The sequence below is a fragment of the Phyllostomus hastatus genome, unplaced genomic scaffold (genome assembly GCF_019186645.2).
Source record: "Phyllostomus hastatus isolate PE091 unplaced genomic scaffold, TTU_PhHast_1.1 phas_scaffold_216, whole genome shotgun sequence".
Lineage (NCBI taxonomy): Eukaryota > Metazoa > Chordata > Mammalia > Chiroptera > Phyllostomidae > Phyllostomus > Phyllostomus hastatus.
Genome location: NW_025334018.1, coordinates 13,408,202 through 13,433,262, shown reverse-complemented (window position 1 = coordinate 13,433,262; position 25,061 = coordinate 13,408,202). Strand labels below are relative to the sequence as shown.

At 40.9% G+C, this 25,061-nt stretch overlaps 2 protein-coding genes across 2 annotated transcripts in view; both read right to left on the bottom strand.

Moving 5' to 3' along the window:
• Positions 1 to 18,263, bottom strand: part of PHTF1 (putative homeodomain transcription factor 1) — a 44,640-nt gene extending 26,377 nt beyond the window's left edge. Inside the window, exons 1-3 of the mRNA XM_045816638.1 lie at positions 17,741 to 18,263; positions 17,311 to 17,385; positions 16,735 to 16,791 (exon numbers count right to left, since the gene is read on the bottom strand). Coding sequence (XP_045672594.1) covers positions 16,735 to 16,791; positions 17,311 to 17,355 — 102 coding nt within the window. The 5' untranslated portion in view covers positions 17,356 to 17,385; positions 17,741 to 18,263. The remainder of the gene's footprint in view (positions 1 to 16,734; positions 16,792 to 17,310; positions 17,386 to 17,740) is intronic.
• A 1,901-nt stretch (positions 18,264 to 20,164) lies between these two features.
• RSBN1 (round spermatid basic protein 1) overlaps positions 20,165 to 25,061 on the bottom strand; it is a 40,859-nt gene continuing 35,962 nt past the window's right edge. Inside the window, exon 7 of the mRNA XM_045816704.1 lies at positions 20,165 to 24,785. Coding sequence (XP_045672660.1) covers positions 24,312 to 24,785 — 474 coding nt within the window. The 3' untranslated portion in view covers positions 20,165 to 24,311. The remainder of the gene's footprint in view (positions 24,786 to 25,061) is intronic.

The window sequence follows — 25,061 nt, the reverse complement described above, 5'->3', positions numbered from 1 at the left end:
TTATTCTTTTCAAACTATTCTAAAAAATTGAACAGAAGGAAGGTTCTCAATCTCAATTACAAGGCCAGCATTATCCTAACACCAAAACCAGACACAGACACGACAAAGAAAACTATAGCCCAATTTCCCTTATGAACATAAGATACAAAAGTGCTCAACCAAACACAGCAATATATTAAAAAGGTCATACATCGTGATCAAGTTGAATTTATTTATGGGATGCTAGGCTATACAAAATTTGCAAATCAATTAATGTGATATACCACATAAAGAAAATGAAGGATAAAGATCACATAATTATATCAATAAATGCAGAAAAAGCACTTGTCAAAATCCAACATCCATTGATGATTAAAACTCTCAGCAAAGTTGGGATAGAAGGAACATACCTCAACATAATAAAGGCCATATATGACAAAACACAGCTAACATCCTACTTAAAGGTGAAAAGCTCGAAGTTTTTTCTGTAAGATCAAGGACAAGACAAGAACGTCTACTTTCACCACTATTATTCAACAAAGTATTGGAAGTCCCAGCCACAGCAATCAGACAAGGAATAAAAAGCATCCAAATTGGAAAGGAAGATGTAAAACTGCCACTATTTGCAAATAATATGCAACTATATATAAAGAACCCTAAAAATTTCACCAAAAAAAACTACTAAAGCTGATATATAAATTCAGTAAAGCAGCAGGATACAAAACTAATATTCAGAAATAGTTTGCTTTTTTATATACCAATAAGGAACAAAAAAAAGAGAAACTAAGAAAACAATCCAATTTACAACTGCATGGAAAATAATAAAATATCTAGGAATAAATTTAAGGGAAGAAAGAAACTGAAGGAGGTACAAATAAATGGAAGCACATACTGTGCTCATAGATAGGAAGAATTAACATCATTAAAATGTCCATACTACCCAAAGCCATCTATAGATTCAATGCAATTCCTATCAAAATACCAAAGGCGTATTTCACAGAACTAGAACAAATAATCCTAAACTTTATATGGAACTACAAAAGATCACAAAGAGCCACAGCGATCACAGAAAAAAAAACAAAACCAAAGTTGGAGGTATCACATTACCTGATATCAAACTATACTATCAGGTCATAGTCACCAAAACAGTGTGGTACTGGCATATAAAACAGACATATAGATTAAAAAAACAGAATGGAGAGCCTAGAAATAAACTCATGCCTATATGGTCAATTCACAGTTGATAAAGGAGGCAAGAACATACAATGGTATAATGGGGTAAAGATAGTCAATAAGTGGTGTGGGTAAAACTGGACAGACGCAAGCAAAAAAAAAAAAAAAAAAATGAAACCAGATCACCTTCTTATACCATATACAAGAATAAACTCAAGATGGATTAAAAACTTAAATATAACATTCAAACCCATAAAACTCCTAGAAGAAAACATAGGCAGTAAGATCTCAGACATTTCTCTTAGCAATACTTTTTCTGATAATATCTGTTAAGGCAAGGGAAACAAAAGAAAACCTCAACAAATTGGACTACGTCAAACGAAGTTGTTGTTGCAACTGAGAATTAAAGAGTTTTAGGACAGCAGCATAGGTGAACATGGCTTGCCTCCTCACATAGAGCTGTAACATACTGTGGCCAAAAAGTCCATTATGTGTTTTCTGAACGATGGCTCTTGAAGTGCTTAGTTGCCTTTAACTTCATTCAAAACACTTTTACTAGATCCACTTTTACTATGGACAGCTGTCATATCAGCGTGCTTTAAAAAAAACTTATCAAAATTGGTGCATTTTTGTAGTCATTTTAATATTGAAGATGGAAGAAAATATACAACATTTTTGGTGTATTATACTTTATTATTTCAAGAAAGGTAAAAAATGCACCTGAAACGCAAAAGGAAAGATTTGTGCAGTGTATGGACAAGGTGCTGTGACTGATCAAATGTGTCAAAAGTGGTTTGAGAAGTTTCTTGGTACTATTGACATTTTGGCCAAATAACTCTCTGCTGTGGGGTTCTCTTACGCATTGGAGGGTGTTTGGCAGCACCCCTGGCCTCTTCCCACTAGAAGCCAATAGAAGGAGAGAGCTGATATACTCAAAATATCCAGATCAATAAAGTTATTGGTGAAAATAAAAAATGTGTCTTTATTTTACAGAAAAAACATAATAGACTTTTTGGTCAACCCAATGTATGTCAACTACCTCTTTTCCAAGTTTCATTTATTTTACTTATGTACTTATGCCTCTTCAGTTGTCAAAATACATAAAAATTCAATATCCTATATGTAAATTCAAGTAGAATTATGGTTATTTTATACTTTTAAAGATAAATGTTAAATAAGGTTATTCAAATCATCACTCTTTTTGGACTCCGAAAAGAAGACTTCTATCAAATTGACAACTGCAACTATATAATACTTTATTTATGATCTTTAATGGAATTTTTAATTCATTTACATTGTTCATTCAGTTTAATTTTTTCAAGTAAATTTCAAGAAGTTCTAAACTAAGTCTTATATGGAAGCTAACAACTTAGCATTTGCATTCATTTTCTGTGTTAATTCTATATCAAAAGCAAAAGATTGAGGAAAAAAAAGAACCCTACAGATTCTACCATAAACCTGTAACTTATAATAAATGAATTCAGTAAAGTAGCAGGATATAAAACTAATATTCAGAAATAGGTTGCATTTTCATACAATAATAAACTATCAGAAAGAGAATTAAGAAAACAATCCCATTTCCAAATGCATCAAAAATAATAAAATGCCTACGAGTAAATTTAACCAAGCAGGTAAAAGACTTATACTTGGAAACTATCAGTAGAAAACTATACTTTCCACTTAAGTAGGAAAATGAAGATACGAATAAATGGGAGAATAGACTGTGCTCATTAATAAGAATTAACATCATTAAAAATGTCCATACAACTGAAAGCAATCTATAAATTCAATGCAATATTATCAAACTTCCAATGGCATTTTCCACAGAATTAGAATAATGCTAAAATCCATATGGACCCACAAAAAAACACGAATAACCAGAGCAATCTTGAGAAAGCACAAAGGCAGAGGTACCGCACTGCCTGACAGCAAGCTCTGCTCGAGGGCTACAATAATCAAAACAGCACGGTACCAGCATAAAACATTGCAGGTCAATGGAACAGAGTAAAGGGCCCAGAAACAAACCCACACCTACATGGTCAATCTACAACAAAGAAGGCAAGAATATATTCTGTACAATGGAGTAAAGGCAGTTTCTTCAAAAAATGGTGTTAGGAAAACTGGATAGATTAAAAAAAAAAAAGAAGAAGAAAGAAACTAGACCACTTCTTACAACACATACAAACAAACTCAAAATGTATTAAAGATTTAAATGTAAGACCTAAAACCACGAAACTGCTAAAAGAAAACCTAGGTAGTAAACTATCTGACATCAGTCTGAGTAATAACTTTTTGATATGTTCCCTCAAGCAGGAGAAATAAAAGCAAAAACAAATGGGCCTTCAAACTAAAAAGCTTCTGCACGGCAAAGGAAACCATCAACAAACAAAAAGACAACCTACTGAATGGGAGAATATATTCACAGATAACATATAAGATAAGGGGTTAATATCCAGAATATTTAAGTAACTCACACAACTCAACCAAGGCAAAAAAATAATCCAATCAAAAATGAGCAGAGAAGGACTTCCAGTCAAGATGGAGGCGTAGGTAGACACACTGTGCCTTCTCACACAACCAAAATAAGGACAGCAACAATTTAGAAACAAGATAACAACCAGAACTGACAGAAAATTGAACTGTATGGAAGTCGGACAACCAAGGGCTTAAAATAGACACATTCATCCGACTGGTAGGAGGGGCGGAGACGGGTAGCTGGGTGGAGAGGGGTCGCAGCACAAAAAGCAGTGGCACAGGGCTCAGGCGCCCAAGACTGCAGCGGGCAGCGGCTGACAAACCCTGGGCCTGGGGTGGCAACGGGCAGACTCAGCGAGGCAGCAATTGTGAAGCAAGGCACTGCAAGCAAGGTGGCTGGTGGACTGGGCGGTCCCACATTCGTGCGCAGATAAACCAGGAAAAATTGGGGAGTGAGAGACTACGTAACCCAGGGTCCCAGCGCCAGGAAACAGAGCCTCAGGGCACAGACTGAAAACACCTGTGGGGGTTGAGGTGCCGGAAGAGACTCCCAGCCTCACGGGGGAGAGATCCACCTGGTCCTAGAACGTGCACAAGCCCACCCACACTGGAATTAGCACCAGAAAGGCACAGTTTGCTTGGGGGAAGCGGCGGAAGGGACTGAAATCCCACAGAGAGTGAAGCAAGCACCACTGTTCCCTCTCGGACCCCGTCCCCACATACAGCGTCACAACCCAGCGACAGGGTTGACCTGCCCCAGTGAACATCTAAGGCTCCGCCCCTTTACATAACAGTCGCGACAAGAAAAAAAAATGGCTCAAACGGAAGAACAGATCAAAGCTCCACAGCAAATACAATTAAGCAACTAAGAGATAGCCAACCTATCAGATGCACAGTTCAAAAGCACTGGTGATCAGGATGCTCACAGAATTGGTTGAATTTGGTCGCAAATTAGATGAAAAAATGAAGGCTACGCTAAGTGAAATGAAGGAAAATGCACAAGGAACCAATAGTGATGGGAAGGAAACTGGAACTCAAATCAATGGACTGGACCAGAAGGAAGAAAGAAATATCCAATCAGAAAAGAATGAAGAAACAAGAATTCAAAAAAATGAGGAGAGGCTTAAGAACCTCCAGGGCATCTTTAAACATTCCAACATCCAAATTATAGGAGTACCAGAAGGGGAAGAGGAAGAGCAACAAGTAGAAAAGTTATTTGAACAAATAATAAAGGAAAACTTCCCCAATCTGGCAAAGGAAATAGACTTCCAGGAAGTCCAGGAAGCTCAGAGAGTCCCAAAGAAATTGGTCCCAAGGAGGAACATGCCAAGGCACATCATAATTACATTACCCAAGATTAAAATGAAGGAGAGAATTCTAGAAGCAGCAAGAGATAAGGAGACAGTAACCTACAAAGGGGTTCCCATCAGACTGTCAGCTGATTTCTCAAAAGAGACCTTGCAGGCAAGAAGGGGCTGGGAAGAAGTATTCCAGGTCATGAAAGGCAAGGACCTACATCCAAGATGACTCTATCCAGCAAAGCTTTCATTTAGAATGGAGGGCAGATAAAGTGCTTCTGAGATAAGGTCAAGTTAAAGAAGTTCATCATCACCAAGCCCTTATTATATGAAATGTTAAAGGGACTTACCTAAGAAAAAGAAGATAAAAAGCAGGTATAGTAAAATGACAGCAAACTCACAATTATTAACAACCACACCTAAAACAAAAACTACGCAAACAACTAGAACAGGAACAGAGAACCACAGAAATGGAGATCACATTTCTCCATTTCAAACACAAAACACAAAAACATGAAATGTTGTTAACCCATCAGATGGAGGGTTAACAACAGGGGAGTGGGAGGAGGAGAGAGGGGGAAAGGTACGAAGAATAAGTAGCATAGATGGTAGGTAGAATAGACAGGGAAAGGGCAAGAATAGTATGGGAAATGTAGAAACCAAAGAACATAAGACACATGGACATGAACTAAAGGGCGAGAATGTGGGTGGGAGGGGGTGTGCAGGGTGGAGGGGAAATGAAGGGGGAGTAATGGGACAACTGTAATAGAATAATCAATAAAATATATATCTTAAAAAATGAGCAGAGGACATAAAAAGGCATTTCTCCAAAGACCTACAGGAAGGAGGTCAACAGACATAAAAAGATGCTCGACATCACTAATCATCAGGGAAAGGCAAATCAGAACCACAGTGAAATATCATTTCACACAGTCTGAACAGCTATTATCAAAAAGTCACAAATAACATGTGTTGGCAAGGATGGAGAACGGGAACCCTAGTACACTGTTGGTGGGACTAAACCTGGTACAACCACTGTGGAAAACAGTATGGAGTTTCTTCAAAAAACTATAGATATATCATGCAGCCCAAAAATTCCACTTCTGGGGATTTACCTAAAGAAAAGGAAACACTAAATTGAAAAGACATGTGTACCCCTATGTTCATTGCAACATTATTTACAACAGCCAGGATACAGAAGGAACCTAGGTGTCCAATGATAGGTGAATAAAGATGTGGTACATATGTGTCTGTGTATGTATAATATATACTAATATATACATATATGCATATGTATACACATGCACTAGATGCCGGAGTGCCAGTCGGCAAACTCCCCCCAGAGCCCCAGCTGGAGGCCTCGTTCAGCCCTCTCTTGTTTGCCGGTTTTTTAAAACAGAATATAAATGGGGCTGGAGCTGCTGTCCCCAGAGGAACTGCCTCGGCCGATTGACCCCGCAGACGTTTGGGATGTTGGACTGGCAATGACCTTGGAGCTGGGCCTAGACAACACAGTGGCCCACAGAACTGTTTGCAAGGATAACAATAAAGCAGATATTTAGACTACTGGGCTGCAAACTGAAAACATGCTTCAGAATTAGCATCACTACGCAGGCTGCTCTGCACACACGGAAACGCCTTCCTTCTGTTGATGGACCTGCTCCCCTCCCCTTTCTTATGAAGGCCCCTTGCCTTCCCCACTCATTAGAACACCACTTGGGTTCCTGCCTGATCAGTGCTTCCCAACTAGCTGTCCTTTTTAAAATAAAAAAAAATCTGAAATAAATGTTTGTTGCCTCTCCCTTCGGTTTTTTTAAAGATTTTATTTATTTATTTTTAGAGAGAGGTGAAGGGAGGGAAAAATTGGGAGAGAAACATCAATCAGTTGCCTCTCGCACACCCCCCGACCAGAGAGCTGGCCAGCACCCGAGGCACGTGCCCTGGCCGGAAACAAACCAGCGACCCTTTGGTTTTCTGGAAGACACCCAACCTCTGAGCCACACCAGCCAGGGCTCCCTTTGGCCTTCTATTTTTAAGTTAATGCCCTCAGCACAACTGTGCAGCACTTGACCGATGTAGCTCCTACTCTCAGGCAAAGAGACAAAGGCGCTGGAGGCACTGCTGCACTCCTGGACTCTACGTCACTGGAAATAAAAGGCCAGTGAAATGCTGACCACATCTCGACCTCTTAGTGTGCTGAACTTTCCATTTTATTGCCATTGAAATAATCAAACTACTACACAGCCAGGCACGGGAAAGGAAGTCACCACTGACGCAGGGCACATGACGAGCAATAAAGCCACAGGCATGAGGCGGGTACAGGACTCAGCAGCATGAGCACCGCACTCTGATTTCAAAGTCAAAGACAGGATTCCAAAGGAACATACCTAACCTGAGACCTGAAGGCTGTGAAAGAATTTGTGAAGATGGACATAGGTGTAACAAGAGGAGGAATCGAGAAAAGCCTGAGAAATGAGCCAGCACGACAAAAATGACAGAAATTCCAAGAAGGCCAAGAAAAGCAGAGCGGAAGTGAAGATTACCATCAGCAAAGAATGTGAATTTACTTCCAGTAAAGGACACCAGGAAGTCCGAGAGCAGTGTTAAATATGAGTAAAGCAAAAAGATATGTGTTAAAACACAGATAAGATAACAAGCCAGCTTCAGCGATGAGGGGTAAGGGAAAACCAGAGGCCGGGAAAACAAAGTTTAAGAAGCACTCCGGTAATCTGGATCGAAGGAGACATGTTTTATCTGTAAACGCCCAGACGGTATTTCAGGCCTGTGGGCTACTTGTCTCCGTGGCAGCCACTCACTCAGCTGCTGTCACAGTAAAGCTGACTTAGACAACGAACATACAAAACGCAGAGCCTGCGGTGCTTCAGCAGATTGGCCCAGACCAGGTCATTAGAAGCATGGACTGGGAAAAATATTTACATTACAAAGATATTAGAAGGTAGAATCCAGAAGTTTTGGTAACCACCAGTGTGGAAACAGTGAAGATGAAGCCACAGAAAAATTCCAAGTCCCCACTTTACCACCCTAGCTCCTCACGGACTAGGAAAGACGGGAGAAAGGACAGGACCGGGTGAGAGGGGTCTCGTATCCGGCACACGCTCCACTCACCAAGCCTGGAGTCTGTGGGAAGAACGCTCCTCCCACAGGAAGTCACCGCAAGTCACGTGACAACACAAGGAGACACAACAACCTTCTCACGGGTAGGGGAGTAATTAGGAAAGCCAATAAATGTTTAAGTCTATCTGACTCCAAAGCTTATGCCTAAATGTTGATGAGATTTGTTATTTTGCTACTGGTATAAATAAAAGATACTGGTATACCCGCGCACCTATATATTCATATACCTCTATAACTATGTCTGTCTTAAGTAGATTGCATATAGCTATCTTATGATCCAGGTAGTTTCACTTAATGTATTTTCCATTTTTTAGAGGGGAAACTTTTATTTTTTTTAAAATAACACTTATATTACAAGGCTAATTAAAAAAAACTTCCAACTTCACCTGTCCTTGGACTCCTGCTTTTTTTAAAAATATAATTAAGATGTGTACAGGTTTTCTTCAATTCTAGGAGCTATCCATTCACTTCTTACTGATGAAGAAATAGCTTTCTTATTTAGCCTTTCTGTGCCTTGGCTCCGTCACCTATAACATGGGAATAATAATACATCTACCACATAGACTGATGTAAGGATCAATTAATAGTGTGTGTGTGTGTGTGTAGTGCTTAGAATATTGCACGATACATACTACATGCTAAATATTAACGGTTATTATTGATGCACCAAACACACACACACACACGCCTTCTGAACTAAAGTTTTCCCCCATACAGCTTTACCACAATTTTAGTTACATCAGTGTTTGATGTTTTGAGTGTTAAGATTACATAAATATTGTTCCCAGCTAAGTCAAGTAGTAAATAATTCTATTTCTTAACAATTTTGTTTGTCCTAGAATTGTAATTGCCTTACTTTTTTGCATTCATTTATTTTATCCATGTGTCCCCCAAACTCACCTTAAAGCCCCCTCTAAGTGTAACACACCCGCTGCCAGCGTCCCCGTGAAGGGCCTGTCCCCCAGCGTCCATCCCCCTGCTCCCCTGGGCCAGGCTGTTTTCAGGCCTGGAATAAACTGTCACCTGGGGCACCTCCTGCTCTTCCTAGAACTCCCTCTATGTCTCTCGGTGCTGGCTGTCCTCTTTCCTCACGTCAGGGATTCCTCTTTTCATTTGTTTACACACTCACGAGACATGCCCTCCCGTGCTTTCTGAGACAGGGTCATGGGCGATACATTTTTTTGAGATTTTGAAGTTCTCAATGTATCTTCATGTGGTACGTTTACACATAGTTAATAGTGAGGCTGGGCGTAGTTTTATGCTGAAGGTCATTTTGTCTCAGCACTTTGAAGGCTCCACTGCCTTCTGGCTTCCAGATGAGCACAAGTTGCTAGGGAGAGGGCCCACTGGAATTCTGACTCCCTACCTCTGCATATGGTTTGTTTTGATCATTCCCTGGACTCCCTGCTTAACACAGCTCTACCTCCACCTGTTCTTGTGCTATTGTGATTTATAATAATGTATGTATGGAAAAAACTGGATCCTTACATTCAAGAAGCTAACAGAACACCTAATTATCTCAATGCAAAAAGACTTTCTCTGAGATACTACATTAAAGCTGTCAGAAGTTAATGGCAAACAATTTTTTTTGAGGTTTTATTTATTTTTAGAGAGAGTGGAATGGAGGGAGGAAGAGAGGGAGAGAAACATCGATGCGCAAGAGATACCTTGATTGATTGCCTCTCACATGCTGCCCCACTGGGGACCCGGACTGCAACCCAGGCATGTGTTCTGACTGGGAATCAAACCCAAAACCTTTCAATTGGTAGGCCAATGCTCAATCCACTGGGCCACACCAGCCAGGGCCAAAGAAAGAATTCTTAAGGCAGCCGGGGGTAGGGGGAACTATAACCTATAAAGGAAACCCCATAGAGTATCATCAGATTTTTCAGCAGAAACCCTACAGGCTAGCACAGAGTAGAATCAAACATTGAAAATGTTGAGAAAAATCGCCAGCCAAAAGTAACATATTCAGCAGTTATCCTTTAGATATGATGGAGAAATAAGGGCTTTCCCAGAAAATGGAAACTGAGGGAACCCATCACCACAAGACCTACGTTACAGGAAGTGCTGAAAGGGACTCTCCCACCTAAAACGAGGAGGCGAAAGGATACAAAACTGTGACTGAGATGACAAAAGGCATACCGAAGCAGAAAACTGCAATTAGGTTTCAGGACAGGGTATACAACACTTAAATACAACAAAGGTTAAGAAGGTTAAAAGCATTTTTTTGAAGAAGACAATAGCTACCCCAATTTGGGAATGAACACGCTGCATTAAAAAGTTTTCTAATGTGACAACAGAAACATAAAGCAGGAAGGGGAAATGGGCCGAACCGGCACAGGCAGGGGTGGATGAGAGGCCATCAGGAGAGAAAGGACTACTAGTACACATATGAAACTACTTTCTACACGAACATGATAGTAACCTCAAAACAAAAATCTAGACCTGAGACACAACATAAAAAAAAAAAGTGGAAACGAAGACAAAAGTAATAGATTACCACCAAACTCCAGTAGCAGACAGAAACAAGGCAGACACAGAGCAACCAAAACACGAAAGACAGCACAGCTGCAGGAAGTCCTTACACAGTGAGGACCGCCCTAAATGTAAATGCACTGATTCACCCATTAAAAGGTGCAGAGTGGCAGGATGGGTTACAAAACAAGACCCAACGCTATGTGGCCTTCAGGAGACCCATGTTGGCTACAAAGACAAACAAAGACGCCAAGTGAAGGGCCGGAAGATGGTACCCCAAGCAAATGGCATCCAGAGGGGAAAAAAACAGGTGTAACCATCCTTATTTCAGACAAAATAGGTTTCAAGATAAAAAAAGTAACAAAAGAGAGAAATAAACATTTATAATGATAAAGAGAACAATACAAGATATAACACTTTTCAATAACTATGCACCCAATCTGGAAGCACCAAAACATATAAAGCAATTACTAACAGAATTAAAGGGAGAAACTGACAAAAACACAATTGTAGTCGGAGACCTAAATGCTCCGTTTACAGCAAAGGATAGCTCACCCAAGCAGAAAGCCAATAAGGAAATAATGGTCTTTAATGACATATTAGACCAGATAGACAAAATCGGTATTTACAGAGCTTTTTATTCAAAATAACAGAATACACATTCCTCTCAAGTGGATACAGAACATTCTCAAGAACAGACTGTATGTCAGGGCACAAAACTAGTCTTGACAAATAAACTTAAGACAACTGAAATCATGCCAAGCAGATATTCCAGCCAAACTGGTATGAGACTGGAAATTAAGCCCAAGAAAAAAGTTGGAAAAGCCACAAATAAAGCAGAGATCAAACCACATGCTACTGAACACTACTGGGTCATAGAATAAAAGCACAGGGACAAAAAAGAATGATGAGGGGACATAAAATTTGGAGGACGCAGCAAAAGCAGTCCTAACAGGGAACTTTATAGCATCACAGTCCTACCTCAAGAAAAAAGAAAAATTTCAAATAAAAAATCTAACATTTCACCTTAAAGAACTAATACAAGAACAAATGAAGCCCAAAGTCAGCAGAAGAAAATAAAACTTAGAATTAAAGAGAACAAATAGATAATAGAAAAAAAAATAATGGAACAATAAGCTGGGTGTTTTTTGAAAAGAGATGAAATTGACAAATCTCTGGCTCGCTAAGGAAAAAAGAAAAAGCACTCAAAATCAGAAACGGAAGAGAAGTTACAACAGATACCACATAAATACAAAGGACTATTCAAGGATACTATGAAAAGCTATACACCACCAAATTTGATAACCTAGAAGAAACAACAAATTCTTAGAAAAATGTAACCTTCCTAGACTGAACCACGAAGAACCGAAAAACCCAACTAGACGGATCAACAGTAAGTAAATTGAAAGGGTAATCAAAAACCATCCGAAAAATGGAGGTCAGGACCAGGTGGCTTCACTGATGAATCCTACCAAACACTGAAAGATTTAATACCAACCTTTCTCCAACTCTTCCAAAAAATAATCAAATAGGAGAGAATAATTCCTAACTCATTTTATGAGGTTAACATTACCCTGATACCCCCCAAAAATGTACCCGGGTCTTTAAATAAAATAATTGTGTCTTTAAAAATAATGTTCTTATGATTCCTAAATCACTTGTTTTATCTCTTTCCTTTTCTTCTTTAGGTCTTAAATATCTGATGTTCTTCAATTACCCGTAAGAGGGAGGCGCTAACACGCTGAATCCAAGTTCAGGGTGCAGTGGGTGGAGCTTGTTGAACAGTGGGCCTCACCTCAGAGAGGTAGCCGACCACCCCACTTCCGATATCCCGGGGTCTTTTCTCTTTAGCCAGTCCGTTTCTACAAAAAGAATTCCAGCCCTGGCTGGTGTGGCTCGAGGGACTGTGGATTGACTGCTGGCCTGTGAACCACAGGGTTGCCAGTTCAATTCCCAGTCGGGGCACATGCCTGCCTTGAGGGCCAGGTGCCCTCATGCAAAAGGCAACCACACATTGACGTTTCTCTCTTTCTCCCTTCCTTCCCCTCTCTAAAAATAAATAAATAAAATATTTAAAATTTTTTTTTGAAAAAGGGAATTCACTTCTATTTGGGATCACAAAGCTGGCCACCAGATGTGTACTTAACCTCCATCGTTTATACAGCATTTCACCGCACTCCCCTTTGTGACTGGCGTTCCAGAATCCAGGACGTCTCTGGTTCCGCCTCCAGGGAACAAGCCCCAGTCCCATCTTCCGCTGGAGGAAGCTAAGGGTCACTACGCGGCCCTGTAGAGCCAGGAAGAGCACCTGGGGATAGGCCCCTTACGCGCATGCTCAAACAAATGTTTCCGTACTTTCAGTTCCACCTCATTCCCGCAGATACGCCTGCCTGTTGCATCTAACTCCTGAGCCTTTCAGAAATTAAGTACAAGGGTTTTGAACAAGGAGTTCATTTGTTCTTTATTGTCATCCCCTACTACACACACCTTACATTTTTACTTCACTTTCCAACTTTTCAAATTGTGTTAATAGCTCTCATTTACTGCAGTCTTTTCTTCCATGCTTTTAATCCTTGAGGGCTGATACCTTTTTCTTATTTACTGTAATTTTAGAGGCGTTTTAGAATAGATCGGGGGAGGTTAATGCACACGTTCAAACTGTCATCTTTAAGGATGTGTCTCATCCTCTGTCTTGTGCCCACCATCCAGCTTAAGAAATAAAACATTACGAACACAGCTGAAGTTGCCTCTGTGCTCAGGGTCAGCCTTCTAAAATTTTTTAGATGAAAATGATGTGATTCTCTAACACTAAGTTTTGTTATTCTAATGTTAGAGAAAAGTTAAAGAAAAAAATAAAAATATTTTTAAAAATAATGACGCATTAGAATGTTTCGCTTGCCTGAGCAAATACATCTCAAACAGCATGTTAAACAGTAGCTAAGAGAAGCCATTCTTGTTTTACTGTCTTCTTTTGCAGGGTGGGGAGGGGGACAACTAAATTGAGCTTCATTCTAAAAATAATGTTAGACCTTAGACTTAATACATTCTCTCAATTAAGAAATTTTAGGAAACAATTTTCATTGGGAATATGTATGAATTCCTTGTGTACATTATGATCGCTCCTATTTTTTCTATTGCTGATTAAAGAAAGTAGGTATGTTGAAGTATAATTAGCATAGTATAAAACACTCATTTTAGGTGTACCATTTTAGTCATTAATCAGGTAGGTTTCTAGTAAGTTTATAGTACAACCATCAACACATTCAAGATTTAAAACGCTTTCATTCACAAAGTAATTTTTATTCATTGGGATTATTTTTATTACTGTTTCTCTCCCAGTTCACTGCAAACTTCATGAAAAGAAAACGGCTGAGTGCTTCTGCTCATTCTTATTTAGACAAAGTGCCGGGCCTGCTGCCTGCCACACACTAGGGAGGAACTCAATGGATATTGTTAAATGAAGAATTCATAAGGACTGTTTCTGTTTTAATTTTGACATTTCTTTCTCTTCTTTACTTTGACTCACTGTTTTCTTTCTCTAGATTCTTCATATATGAACTTAAATCACTGTACTTTCTTCGCAATCTAGACTTTTTTGTGAACATAGACATTCTGAGTGATATCATTTCATCAAGTATTTGAAAAAATTCCATAGATTTTGTTTTAGTGTCTATATTATTTCTATCCTTCAAAAATACAGCTAGAATATAGCCCCTCTCAAAAGCCATAAAAATTTTTCCATTTTCTACAGAGTAATATCTAAAGTATTTGGTAAAGTGTTTCGGTAAAACAATCAAGCCAGCCCACACTGATTGCGGCCTATCAGCTCATCCACACACCTGCCACTCAAGTCAGACTGGACTCCTGCTCTCCCCTTAAATAGGCACTGTGCTTCTGTTTATAAATATTCTCTCTCTCTCTCGTGCTCAGGACCCAGCAGAATGTTTTCTTCTCTATAGTAGCTCAATAAATGTTTGTGGAAGAGTTCATGCCACTGTTCATAATCCAAGTTACGATTTTTAAGATTTTTACATCTTTTGCAGTTTTGAATTGTATTATGCAATTTCTAATTTTATTGTACTGTGGCCTGATGTTAATACTATTTTTTTTAACTTTTTAATTTTTGTTTTCAAAATATTTATATATTTGTCTTCAAATTGTATTTGTTTTCAAAATATTTATCTTTGTGTAATCTATTTTTAAACTGCATTAAATACTTCTTTGTATCCTATATTTTGGTCAATTTTTGTCTAAGACTTAAACATTTAAAAAGACTTCTTGGCTGTTCTCCCACCACCGTCAGACTGTAGAATTCATGAAAGCAAGAACCATGTCTACCTTACGAGTGCATCCTAAGCACCCAGGACACGTGGGTATGTTTAGTGTTGTCTTTCATTTTATTCTTTCCACCACTACTAAACTTAAAAGTATACACCAAGAAGTTCTTAGGTAGATTGATTACCTTATGAGAGAACAATAAATAACAATATACATAATAGATGGGGTTCAATTAAATACAGCACAGGTGGCAAACACAAGGCCCACAGGCCAAACCCAGCCCTCCACCTCGTTTTATCCGGCCCAGCCCCTTGTTTCTACCTGGCAGCAGCGCCCAGCTCCTTGCCCCTCATTAAGGAGCAGTTACATTTATCCAGTCCTAAAATCACATTCGGCCCTTTGAAGGCAACCTTGAGGCTGATGTGGCCCCCAGTGAAAATGAGTTTGACAGCCCTGATTTATAGCAACAGACAGAGTTCACATTATGAATCGAGTTGTTCTAAGAGTGAGACACAAATACAATCCCTGCCCTTGCGGCCAATGAAGATGCACAGGCTAACAAGTAACTCTGATCAAGTGCACTAAAAGGAAGGTATGTCCAAAATGGCTTGGAAGTAGAAGTAGACAAAATGCTTAAATTGGGTAGGGAAAGAAGATACGTAAGGAAATTCTATGGTAGTAAGTAAAAATCCTCTGAAGGATGAAGAAACCAAACCCAGACGAAGTATAAGGCATGTTCCAGACGGGGCCAGAGATCTCAGAGGAGATCTAACTCCCAGTTCTGTGCTCTTTCCACTACTCCAGGGCTGTTAAACTCATTTTCACCGGGGGCCACATCAGCCTCAGGATGCCTTCAAAGGGCCGAATGTAATTTTAGGACTGGATAACTGTAACCACTCCTTAACAGCTAAGTGAGAGCTCAGCACTGCTGCCGGGTAGAAACAAGGTGCCGGCAGGATTCAGCCCCCAGGCCTTGCATTTGGCACCTGTGCACTACACCACGTGTACTATCAATACTTTCAGCCTCTCACAAAAGAGTAACAGGAGTGCATTTAATAGTGACAAAATTAGGTTGGGGGATTTATTCACCCTAACTCCATCTCTCATTCATACAAACAAGAAAACCAAGGACTATACAAAATTGTGACATTAGCCAAGCACCACATAGCTCAAACACCTTTCCAGTTGATGGGCCTATAAACACGGGGCTCCAGAGCAACCTTTCCGTGACTATCGCCCTCTCCCTCCACGTATTTGTTGACCCCACAGTCCTGACTTTGGAATGTTAGAATATTTAATCCCCCCTCCCCTGTTACAAATTAATGAACCGGCACTCTGAATCATATGTCAGTTTTGGCTGCTGAGTGAGCATGAAATAACCCCAAGAATTTGCTCAGTTCTAACAGCACTGTAGAAAAAAGTTTGCTCTAAACCAGTAACTGAAAAGGTGATTCGGGTCACAGATGGATTTTATTTCGTTTGCAGGGGAAGAGGAAGAGCAGTGGGGGGGAATGGGAAGGAGAGGGGAAGAGAAGACAGGGCCTAGCTCCAAAAATATCCAGATAGTTCATACAAAAATGCCCGTTCCCAGGTTCTCCTGAAAACTCTGAAGCTCAGCCAACAGTGGGCCGACACCGGCACAGAGCAACACCAGGCAGAGTTAAGAAGCCACAGCCCCATTTAACATGGGGCATTTGCTTTCTAGTTCACCCCAGACCAACCGCTCTTTTCCATTCCCGGTGCTGAGGCCAAAAGGCGACTGTCATTTCCCATTCTGCTTGCAGTGCTGTTTGTCTCATAAACTTCAAAGAATACAGAATGCCATCCATGGTGGGTAAGTGCAGCTTTTTTAAAAGTACAATCCACTCTTTCCACTAACGCAGTAAGACAAAAGCTAGAAGCCAAGAAATCAATTTACCTTAATCTGAGTCTGTTCAATGGACTTTTCCCATATCTGCTGATCATATGCTCCAATCTGAAATAGGGAGGAGGCTATTTAAATGATGCAAAGGAAATCCTTTTATGAAGATCAAACCTCACCACAGTCATAACTATTACATATCAATTATGATACTGGAAAATGTGCTGCTCAGAGTTTAAGTAAGTTATCTGGGTGATATCTAAAATATGTTTCCACTTCCTCAGGAAAACTAGAGACGATAAACGGTAAGGGACAAACAGCTCAATAAGATTGTCGACAGCACCCTTCTGAACGCACAGATACAAGTTTCACGTCTAAAAGAGCAGTTTGGTCATAAACAGAGTTTCACAGCATTCCTGGGGCATTATGGATGTGGCCTGAAGAAAGGAAGTGACTTGAAAATCTTACTCGGGGACCTGGGACGGGGTTTAAGAGACCTAACAACCTTGTCCACCGTTTTTCCCTGTATGTTGAAAGAGACCATGGAAGAGTACCTGGGGGAAACTAACGTGAAACTCTTTGTGGGAGCTCTGGCAGGGAGTGTGCTTTATCAGTAAAAAACACTGACATTACCTTCTTTTGGTACCACGATATAGCATCTCTCTCATTTGAGGCCATGTGTGTGTCCAGCCAGAGGATGGGATGTCACTGCAAATGAAGGAAAACCGGAGTGAGTCCCGCTGCTGAAAGGCACTCATCCCAGTTTGGGTAGAGCTCAAAAACCGCTTTTCTCGGCCTCTCCGGGAGCAGCCGTCTGGCTCTCCGGCTGTTTGCCAGGAAAAGATAAAATAAAATAAAAACAAAAGCGAGCCAAAAGCCTCTGGCGCAGCGGCGACCACAGCAGCGTCTCCGCAATGTTTCACGCGAGTGTGTCCGTGGACACGGGGAAGGGGAAGGGGAAGGGGGGGGAGGGGAGGGGAGGTCGCCGTCGCTGACCTGCCCACCTGTCCCCACCCCCACCCTCCCCGGCGCTCCCCGGCGCTCCCCGGCGTCCGGCTCTCACCTAGTGCCCGCTGCCCGGCAGTCTGGCGGCCGGGACCTTCCCCTTCAGTGGACCCAGCCGGGCCGTGAGGCTGGGGGCTAGGCGGCAGGCCCGGCGGGCGGCATCTTCCCATGGAGGCGGAGACGCTGGCGGGGCCGTTACCATGGAGACCGCAGCGGCCGCCGCAGTGAAGGAGGCAGCAGTCCTCCCGACGCCCCGAGGACAATCTGTTACCACAGACCCGGCGTCCCCCAAGCTCTACCTACGAGGTCAACGGAGTGACCGTACAATAAGCAAAGAATGAACTGGGAAAGAAGGGGGGCGATAAAAAGCGAAGGGGAACAGGGGACTTTGTTAGGCCACCCGTCGTCACGGCAACAGCGAAAGGCTGTGTGCCTGGCCGGAAAAGTCAGCGGCCGAGGCCCCCCAGGCCCGGAAGGCGGCTGCCTCGGGGCAACGGACGCGCGTCCTCGCGGTCCGGGCCGTGACTCAGCTGCCGAGAGCGGGCGACTGCGGCTCTGCGGACCCCGTGCCGCCGGCCGCGGCTTCCGCTTTCCGGGTTTTATCGCGGAGGTGGCTCCGCCCCGGCCCGGGCCTGCCGGCACGAGCCTCGAGCCAGACTCCCGGATGCAGGGGCTGGGGAGCCGCTGGCAGTCGCGGCCCTGAGCAGCCGCCCCAGGTCGCCCCCCACGCAGGTCGCTTCCTCACAAGTGGCTTTTCCCGCTACCGATCTAAAGGAAGTCGCTCTTGATATTCTAATAGTTCCCGCTCATTTCTTTGTGCTTTGTTGTTGATACCGGTCTTCCCCAACGGGCTCGTGGGCTCCACGCCCCGCACGAGCCTGGCGCACATGTGTTCAATCTTGGCTGAATGAACGAATGTTACCGATTTACACTGGGCTGGGACGAAGGGCCTGACAGGCTGCGGCTTAGTTACCTCTCCCCCTGAGTCAGGCTTTGGGGTGCTCAGGGGCAAAGGATGAGGAGGGGGCGAGGCTTGGGCAAAAGCAGGGCACCTTCCCAAATTAGAGTAGGGGGAGGTGGCGGCGGGAAGCACTGTTTCCAGGTTAAGAATCCAAGCAGGCTGACGGAGGTCAGGAGAAAGGAACGGCTGCTCCCCAACGTGAGGATTTCAGGATGTGTTAAGTTTTAAGTCGCTTTCCTCCTCTGTACAGTTGTTGTGTTTGTCATTAATGAAACACGGACCACCCAACAGCCACCTCACCTCCACTGCGGCAGGCTCCTTGCTGGCCTGCCCGTGGCACTCGAATCAGGGAAAGCTAATCACAGGTGTAATGGCTACACTAGCTGCCACTTCAGAAACTCTTAAGTATGATTCTGGATGTTTTACAGGCACCTCCAAGCATCCATTAATCGACTTCAGGTGGAAGTTACCCACATCTTATCAATGAGGAAAATCTAGCGAGAAGATAAAGGTATCTCCCACAGAATTTAAAATGACTTCACCCAGGCTAATTTTTAAATGGCAAATGGGCACTGGTTTCCCTTTCTTGGCTTTTGCTTCTTGTCAGCTTTGCCCTTCTAAGCCAAACATCACAAATCTGTTGGGTTTCGAGACAAATGGCCAACTTATAAAACGGGATAAATGACAATGAAAAAGTCTTTTTTTTGTTTTGTATAGCTAAATATTTGCTTTAAATTACATTAACAGCAAAAACATTTTACTTCCCCGCTCAGCACCGGAAAAAGGCCTTTTGTGGCGTTATGGAAGAACAGCATCAGGTCGATCACATGAAGGAAAAACAATAAGTTGCAAATTCTCCTTCAGAAGCTCCTTTGTACTTTTCAAGGGCTTCCTAAGGCTGTCCCTGCACGAAGGTGGGCTTTGAACCTGAACTGCCTCCAGATCCCTGCTCCTCGGCCCAGCAGGCCTGTGTTCTCACCTGTGTGATAAAGACTGTCTTGTTCCTTTCCTACTTAAAGACTGAGAATTGAGATACCCTCATATTTAAGTGTCTGGCCCACCACAGTTAACTCAAAAAACACTCGTTCCCTTTCTTTTCCTTTACTAGTCAGAACCAAGGGCTAACGGTACTTAGGACACGTTCACACAGATGAAACGAATGAGGGGAAAAATCCACTGCATTGTAAGTCAACACATCGACGGCACCTCCACGCACCACCCTGATCAACACGGCATGCGTGTTGATCATGCACTTTCAGTAACACCAACACCAGCAGAATCAAAACCTAAGGTTGTCCTCAAAAGTAGGTATAAACAAATGCCAAGTGTGGCTTTTCTTCTTTCCCCAAACTAGTTGTGTCTCAATATGGATGGGATTTCTCCCAGACACCCAGGACCTTTTCTAAAATAGCAGGAAATAACAGAGGACATAGATTGGACTAGGGGGATTAAATACTTTTTTAAAAGGTACCAGGTGGCTTAGAATTCACATGTGTGATTCACTTTATCACAAAACATCAGTAAAGGACAAATCAGACTTTGTTTATTAAAAAAATACTTTACAGGAAAAAAAAACCTCTATGCATTCCATTGTCCTATTTTACAAAGAGATAGCTTAACAATTTAACACACTTAGACAGCTACAAAAAAAGCACTGTGCTAAAAGATTATTCACACAAATTTAGATTTAAGACTATTCATTAAAAACCTTTTTAAAACACTTGTTAATGTCAATAAACAAACTAAGGCCACACAACGCAAATAGTCCGCCAGGCAAATTATACATTTCATCTATATGCAAAGACCTCTTAGATAAATTAAAGCCACAGGGAAAAAAAAGTCTTAGCTGCCAATCAAAATGGAGTTTAGTCACAAAAATAAAAAACACTATTACATGAAAATTTACAACATGTGAAAGAAGTAGTACGTAAGTATTTCTTCAGAGAGAATTGAAAAGTGCTATATTAAGAGACAGTGGTCTCAACTACATGCACAAGTGGATCCTAAAAAATGTATGAAGAAAATGGAAGGCCATAACATTTATGGAGAGATACTTGCTTTTAAAGCAACAAGCTCTTCCGCATGAGGGTCAGGTCCCTTATATGCTAAAGCAAAACACCTCTTGTACATTTCCTCTACTTACTGCATGACCAATAAATACAACTACAACCTGTTTTTTTTAAAACAACAAAACTTAGCAGAAATATGAACCTCTGGCATGTACTAGTCAAAAAGTTCTTTTTAGAAAACCTCTAGCAATGACAAAACAGATTTATTAGAAAGACACAAACTCAATTATCCTGCAGGTATAAACAAATTTTTAATGGCAAATACCGATGAAAATATTAAGGACTCATATTAATGATCAAGAATATATTCATTAAAGGTTTTCCTGAATTTTGGAGTCTTGTTCCTTAATTAGCTTTCGTCCTAGACAATATTTATAGAGGGGAAGGCAATAAGCAGAAGTTGCCCCAGCATGAAGTATGAATTTCATGCCTATTAAGACTGATGAAAGACAATGCAACACCTCTTTTCCTCAGGTTTAGTGAAGAATTTGATTTAATAAGCTCCTTTTCCCTACAAGAGTTTGTAATACTAGTCATCTGATATTCTGACTGTGTCTATGGGGAAAGGGCACCTTTCAAAAGTCTGTAAAAATACTGAAATGCCAGTGAAACCAATTGTTTAAGTGCTGAATAAGCAAATGAATACACATACAATTAAGCCTAGAAATTCATTTTTAAAGAGTTAAAACTTTGGAGGGGAACACTCATACACAGATTTTTATTATTATTGCTTTATGAATTTGGAATACATCTTTGAATCCTAATCCTAGCCCGAGCATATCTTGGTATAATTACAGAATGACTTCTGGGGAAGGGGGAAGACTTTTATTCTTATTAGTAAATACCATAAATCATTCTAGTTACTAAGTTAGAAATATTCACATACTGGGTCCTTTCCATAGCACATTTAAAAATAATGTGCTCCACAAAATACTAAAACTTAGAGCGACATTCTGCAAGTTATCTCAAAGAGTTGGCACAACGGATAAAATACCAAAAAAGGAAGATCAGCTTAAATCTCAGTTACAAGTTCACTGCCATCACTACTTTACAAATCAGAAGACGCCAGTTTGCTCCATGCCTCACTCCACCAAACCAAATAATTTAATGATTTAGAAAAGTTAAGATCACTTGTATCACTAAACTAGGATACAGCTTTGAAAGCGGTAAGAAACTCAAAACTTGGGCTTTTATATTCCTCAGTCTTTAAAGCATGCTATTAAAATCTAATACTCACTCACGTAGGACATTCAGAGTTTCCAGATACATGACTAGCTAAATGTTTCTCTCTCCCTATTGCATTTCTAACATACAATGAATTAAGTAGTACATGATTTTAAACATTTTCATACTCTTTTAATGTGTTTCTATTGGAGGTGAGGGTAGAATGTTTATTAAAGGAAAGTGGGGATTTGCTTTTGATTGCAGGTCTTTGCAGATCCGCCGGTTCCTGAGTGGTCACACACAGTGCTGGCTGTCAGGAGACAGTCCCCTTGCTTGTTAGCAATGACCAGCTTAGATGGCAGATGGCATCTGCTGGATGGCAAGTGGGAGGTGGGGAAATCGGATCTTGGAAGACAAGAAAAATAAAAATAAAAAAGTTTTTGCTTTAGCAACCTTGTTCTTCATGATTATTTTAAAAAACAAATGTTGCCTGAGAAGAATTTTACTTTGCACAGCCTAGTAAAGCTCTATGAAATTCTTCCGGACAGAAAATCAAAAACAAAAACGAACCCAAACCCACATACTTTATGATTAAACCCCCCACCCCCAACAATAAAAAAAAATACCCTCAAAGGCAGGTCCCTTAAAAACTAGTCTTGATAAACTAGAATTTACCCCAGAATTTATACCCAAGATTTAAAAACACCCCTGCAATAATCACATTACTTTTCATACCATTCTAATTACCTTATTTACAGAGATAACTAAAACCAACATCACTTCCAATTCATAAATGGTTTACATTGAAATGTTTCTCTATTAGTCTTTATCCTTTTTAACAGAGAATACATACATATACATATATATATAAGGAATAATACAGATTCTAACTAATCACTGCAGTATTTGCTGATGGTTACTTTCCTATCGGTTTACACAGTGACCTCTATACTTTGCTAATATGCATTTAACTACACAACAATATTGCACAAAGTAATATTTATATAAGATTTAACCTATTTCAGAATATTTTAGAGAAAATTCATATTTGATATTTCAAAAGATGCGGCTACGTTTCCATGGTGACAGACATAACAAAGCAGCATCTTTTTTTGCCTATGTTAATGTAAATATTCCAAATCTCACCCTCCAGGAAAAAATCTCCAAATTGCACTATAATCAGGTAGATATAAGAATCTGGCCTTAGGTGTGGGGAGGACTCTTCCTGTAATAAACAAAAGGCCTATAATATTAACTAAGAGAAAGTAAAATGTGTATCACTTTAATATTCTAAAACAACAGAAAGACTACACCAGCTATATGAACTGTGCCTGTTAAAAAAAAAAATTAAATACTCAGGCACTAAGCATTGGGCTACCCAGAACTCTAGGATGAAGTCTAGTGCCATATTTTTATTGGAAAATAACAACACAGAGTAACAGTAAATAAACTCCGGTATTCACCAGTTAAAACTGTGAGTTGAAGTGTCTCAAAAGTCGATCTTTGTCATGAAGACATTGGTGCCAGGTGACAGAAAGAATTTTTCCTGTTTCATGCACAAAACACGGCAACCTCATCAGAAAGATTGATATCATTCTCTAAGGTGGATATTCGTGATCAGTTTGGGAAGCAAAAGTATCCACACAGACTGTGAGGAAGCCAGGAAGCAGAAAAATAAGAGTATCACACCAACATTATCTCTTTTACACAAAATAGCTCCCCCAGTTACCTTGTATTCTAGAAAGATTAACAAACCAGGATAATGAATGACCAAGGACTATTTATCTTTAGCTATTTTTAATTGAAATATGCACTGGGCTTTAAATAACAGATACAAAAAAATATAGCTTGGATAAGAAAGTGCTGTGCGTTCTCTTTTGTTAAACCAGAGAGCCACTAAATTTTCCTTGGAAACTACCTGTTCTTTATGGTTGGAACTAAACAGCTGACTTGCCTCTGAACGAGACACAGGAACTCCTCCCTTCGACCTGTGCTGTTTCTACTGTAGACATTGAATCTGTGCCATAAAGACAGAGTACTCAGCCATAAATCTAATCTTCCATCATAAAAACAGCAACTATGGCAAGAGACAAGATAAAATTAAGGGAAGTGAATAATTTACCAAAAAAAAAAACAACCTGTCATTCCAGAGAGTTATTCTGATTTGAAGAAGAGATTGAATTATTACCTCACACCTTAAAACAGAAAGTAGCAGCAGACCCACTATTACACACTGTACTAACGGGATAAGATACAACTCTTAACTTTGCATCATCTGTGTAAAAAAGATACGCTTGACATTTGTGGAATGTCATTTCTCTTTATAGAATTATAGGCAAGATTTCTCCGATAAAACTTAACTTAAGCCAGTTATAAAACTATAACTTCACATCAAAATTTAAAAAAGTTAAAAAACGTGTTGGAGTATGTACATGTCACACAGGAGTGCCCGCGTGCTCCTGCGGCTTGTGTTGCTGCTCAGAGTCCAGTCTGCTCTCCGCCTTCAGGGCTGGGGCCGGCTGAGCCAGCGGCTCTTGCCGCAGACGAAGCTCCGAGGGGGGTGGGAAGGACGACGACGCGGCCGCCAGAAGCTGCATTTCGGTGCAGGTTTCCTCGGGTTCAGTTTTTATCCTCACGCACTGGGGGTCGACCTCCAATTCTCGCTTTCCAGCTAGGTCGCGGTCCGCCTCAGAACTGCTCTCTGTGCTCTGCGTGGCTTCCACAGCTGGGTGGTACTGTTTGAGCCTTATGTGCCAGGCCAGGCTGCACACGGCTGACACCGTCTTGAACTGGTGGATGACGTTCCTGGGGATGAAGTAGATGTCATTGTCACAGAGCTGGATTCTGGCGTAACGAATGCCTTCCCGCCGCATTTGGTTCAGTTTCGCTTCATCCACCCACTGCACACACTGAAGAGAAGAAAAAGTTTGCATGAGACTTTAAAGTAAAATACATCATTTAACAAAATAAAATATTATCATTAGCACAGAAAACCAGTGGGGCCAAATTAAAGCTAAAGAAATATGAAATAATACACAGCTTTTAAATTTCCTGTAATGCTTGACAAACACTTCTCTTATTTCACTGCCTCTCCAGCAGCAGAGGACGGGCGCAAGTCAGGACGGCCTAGACGATCACGTGAGTATTTTCCATTGCAGCTAAATATCGACTTTCTTTGCTGCACA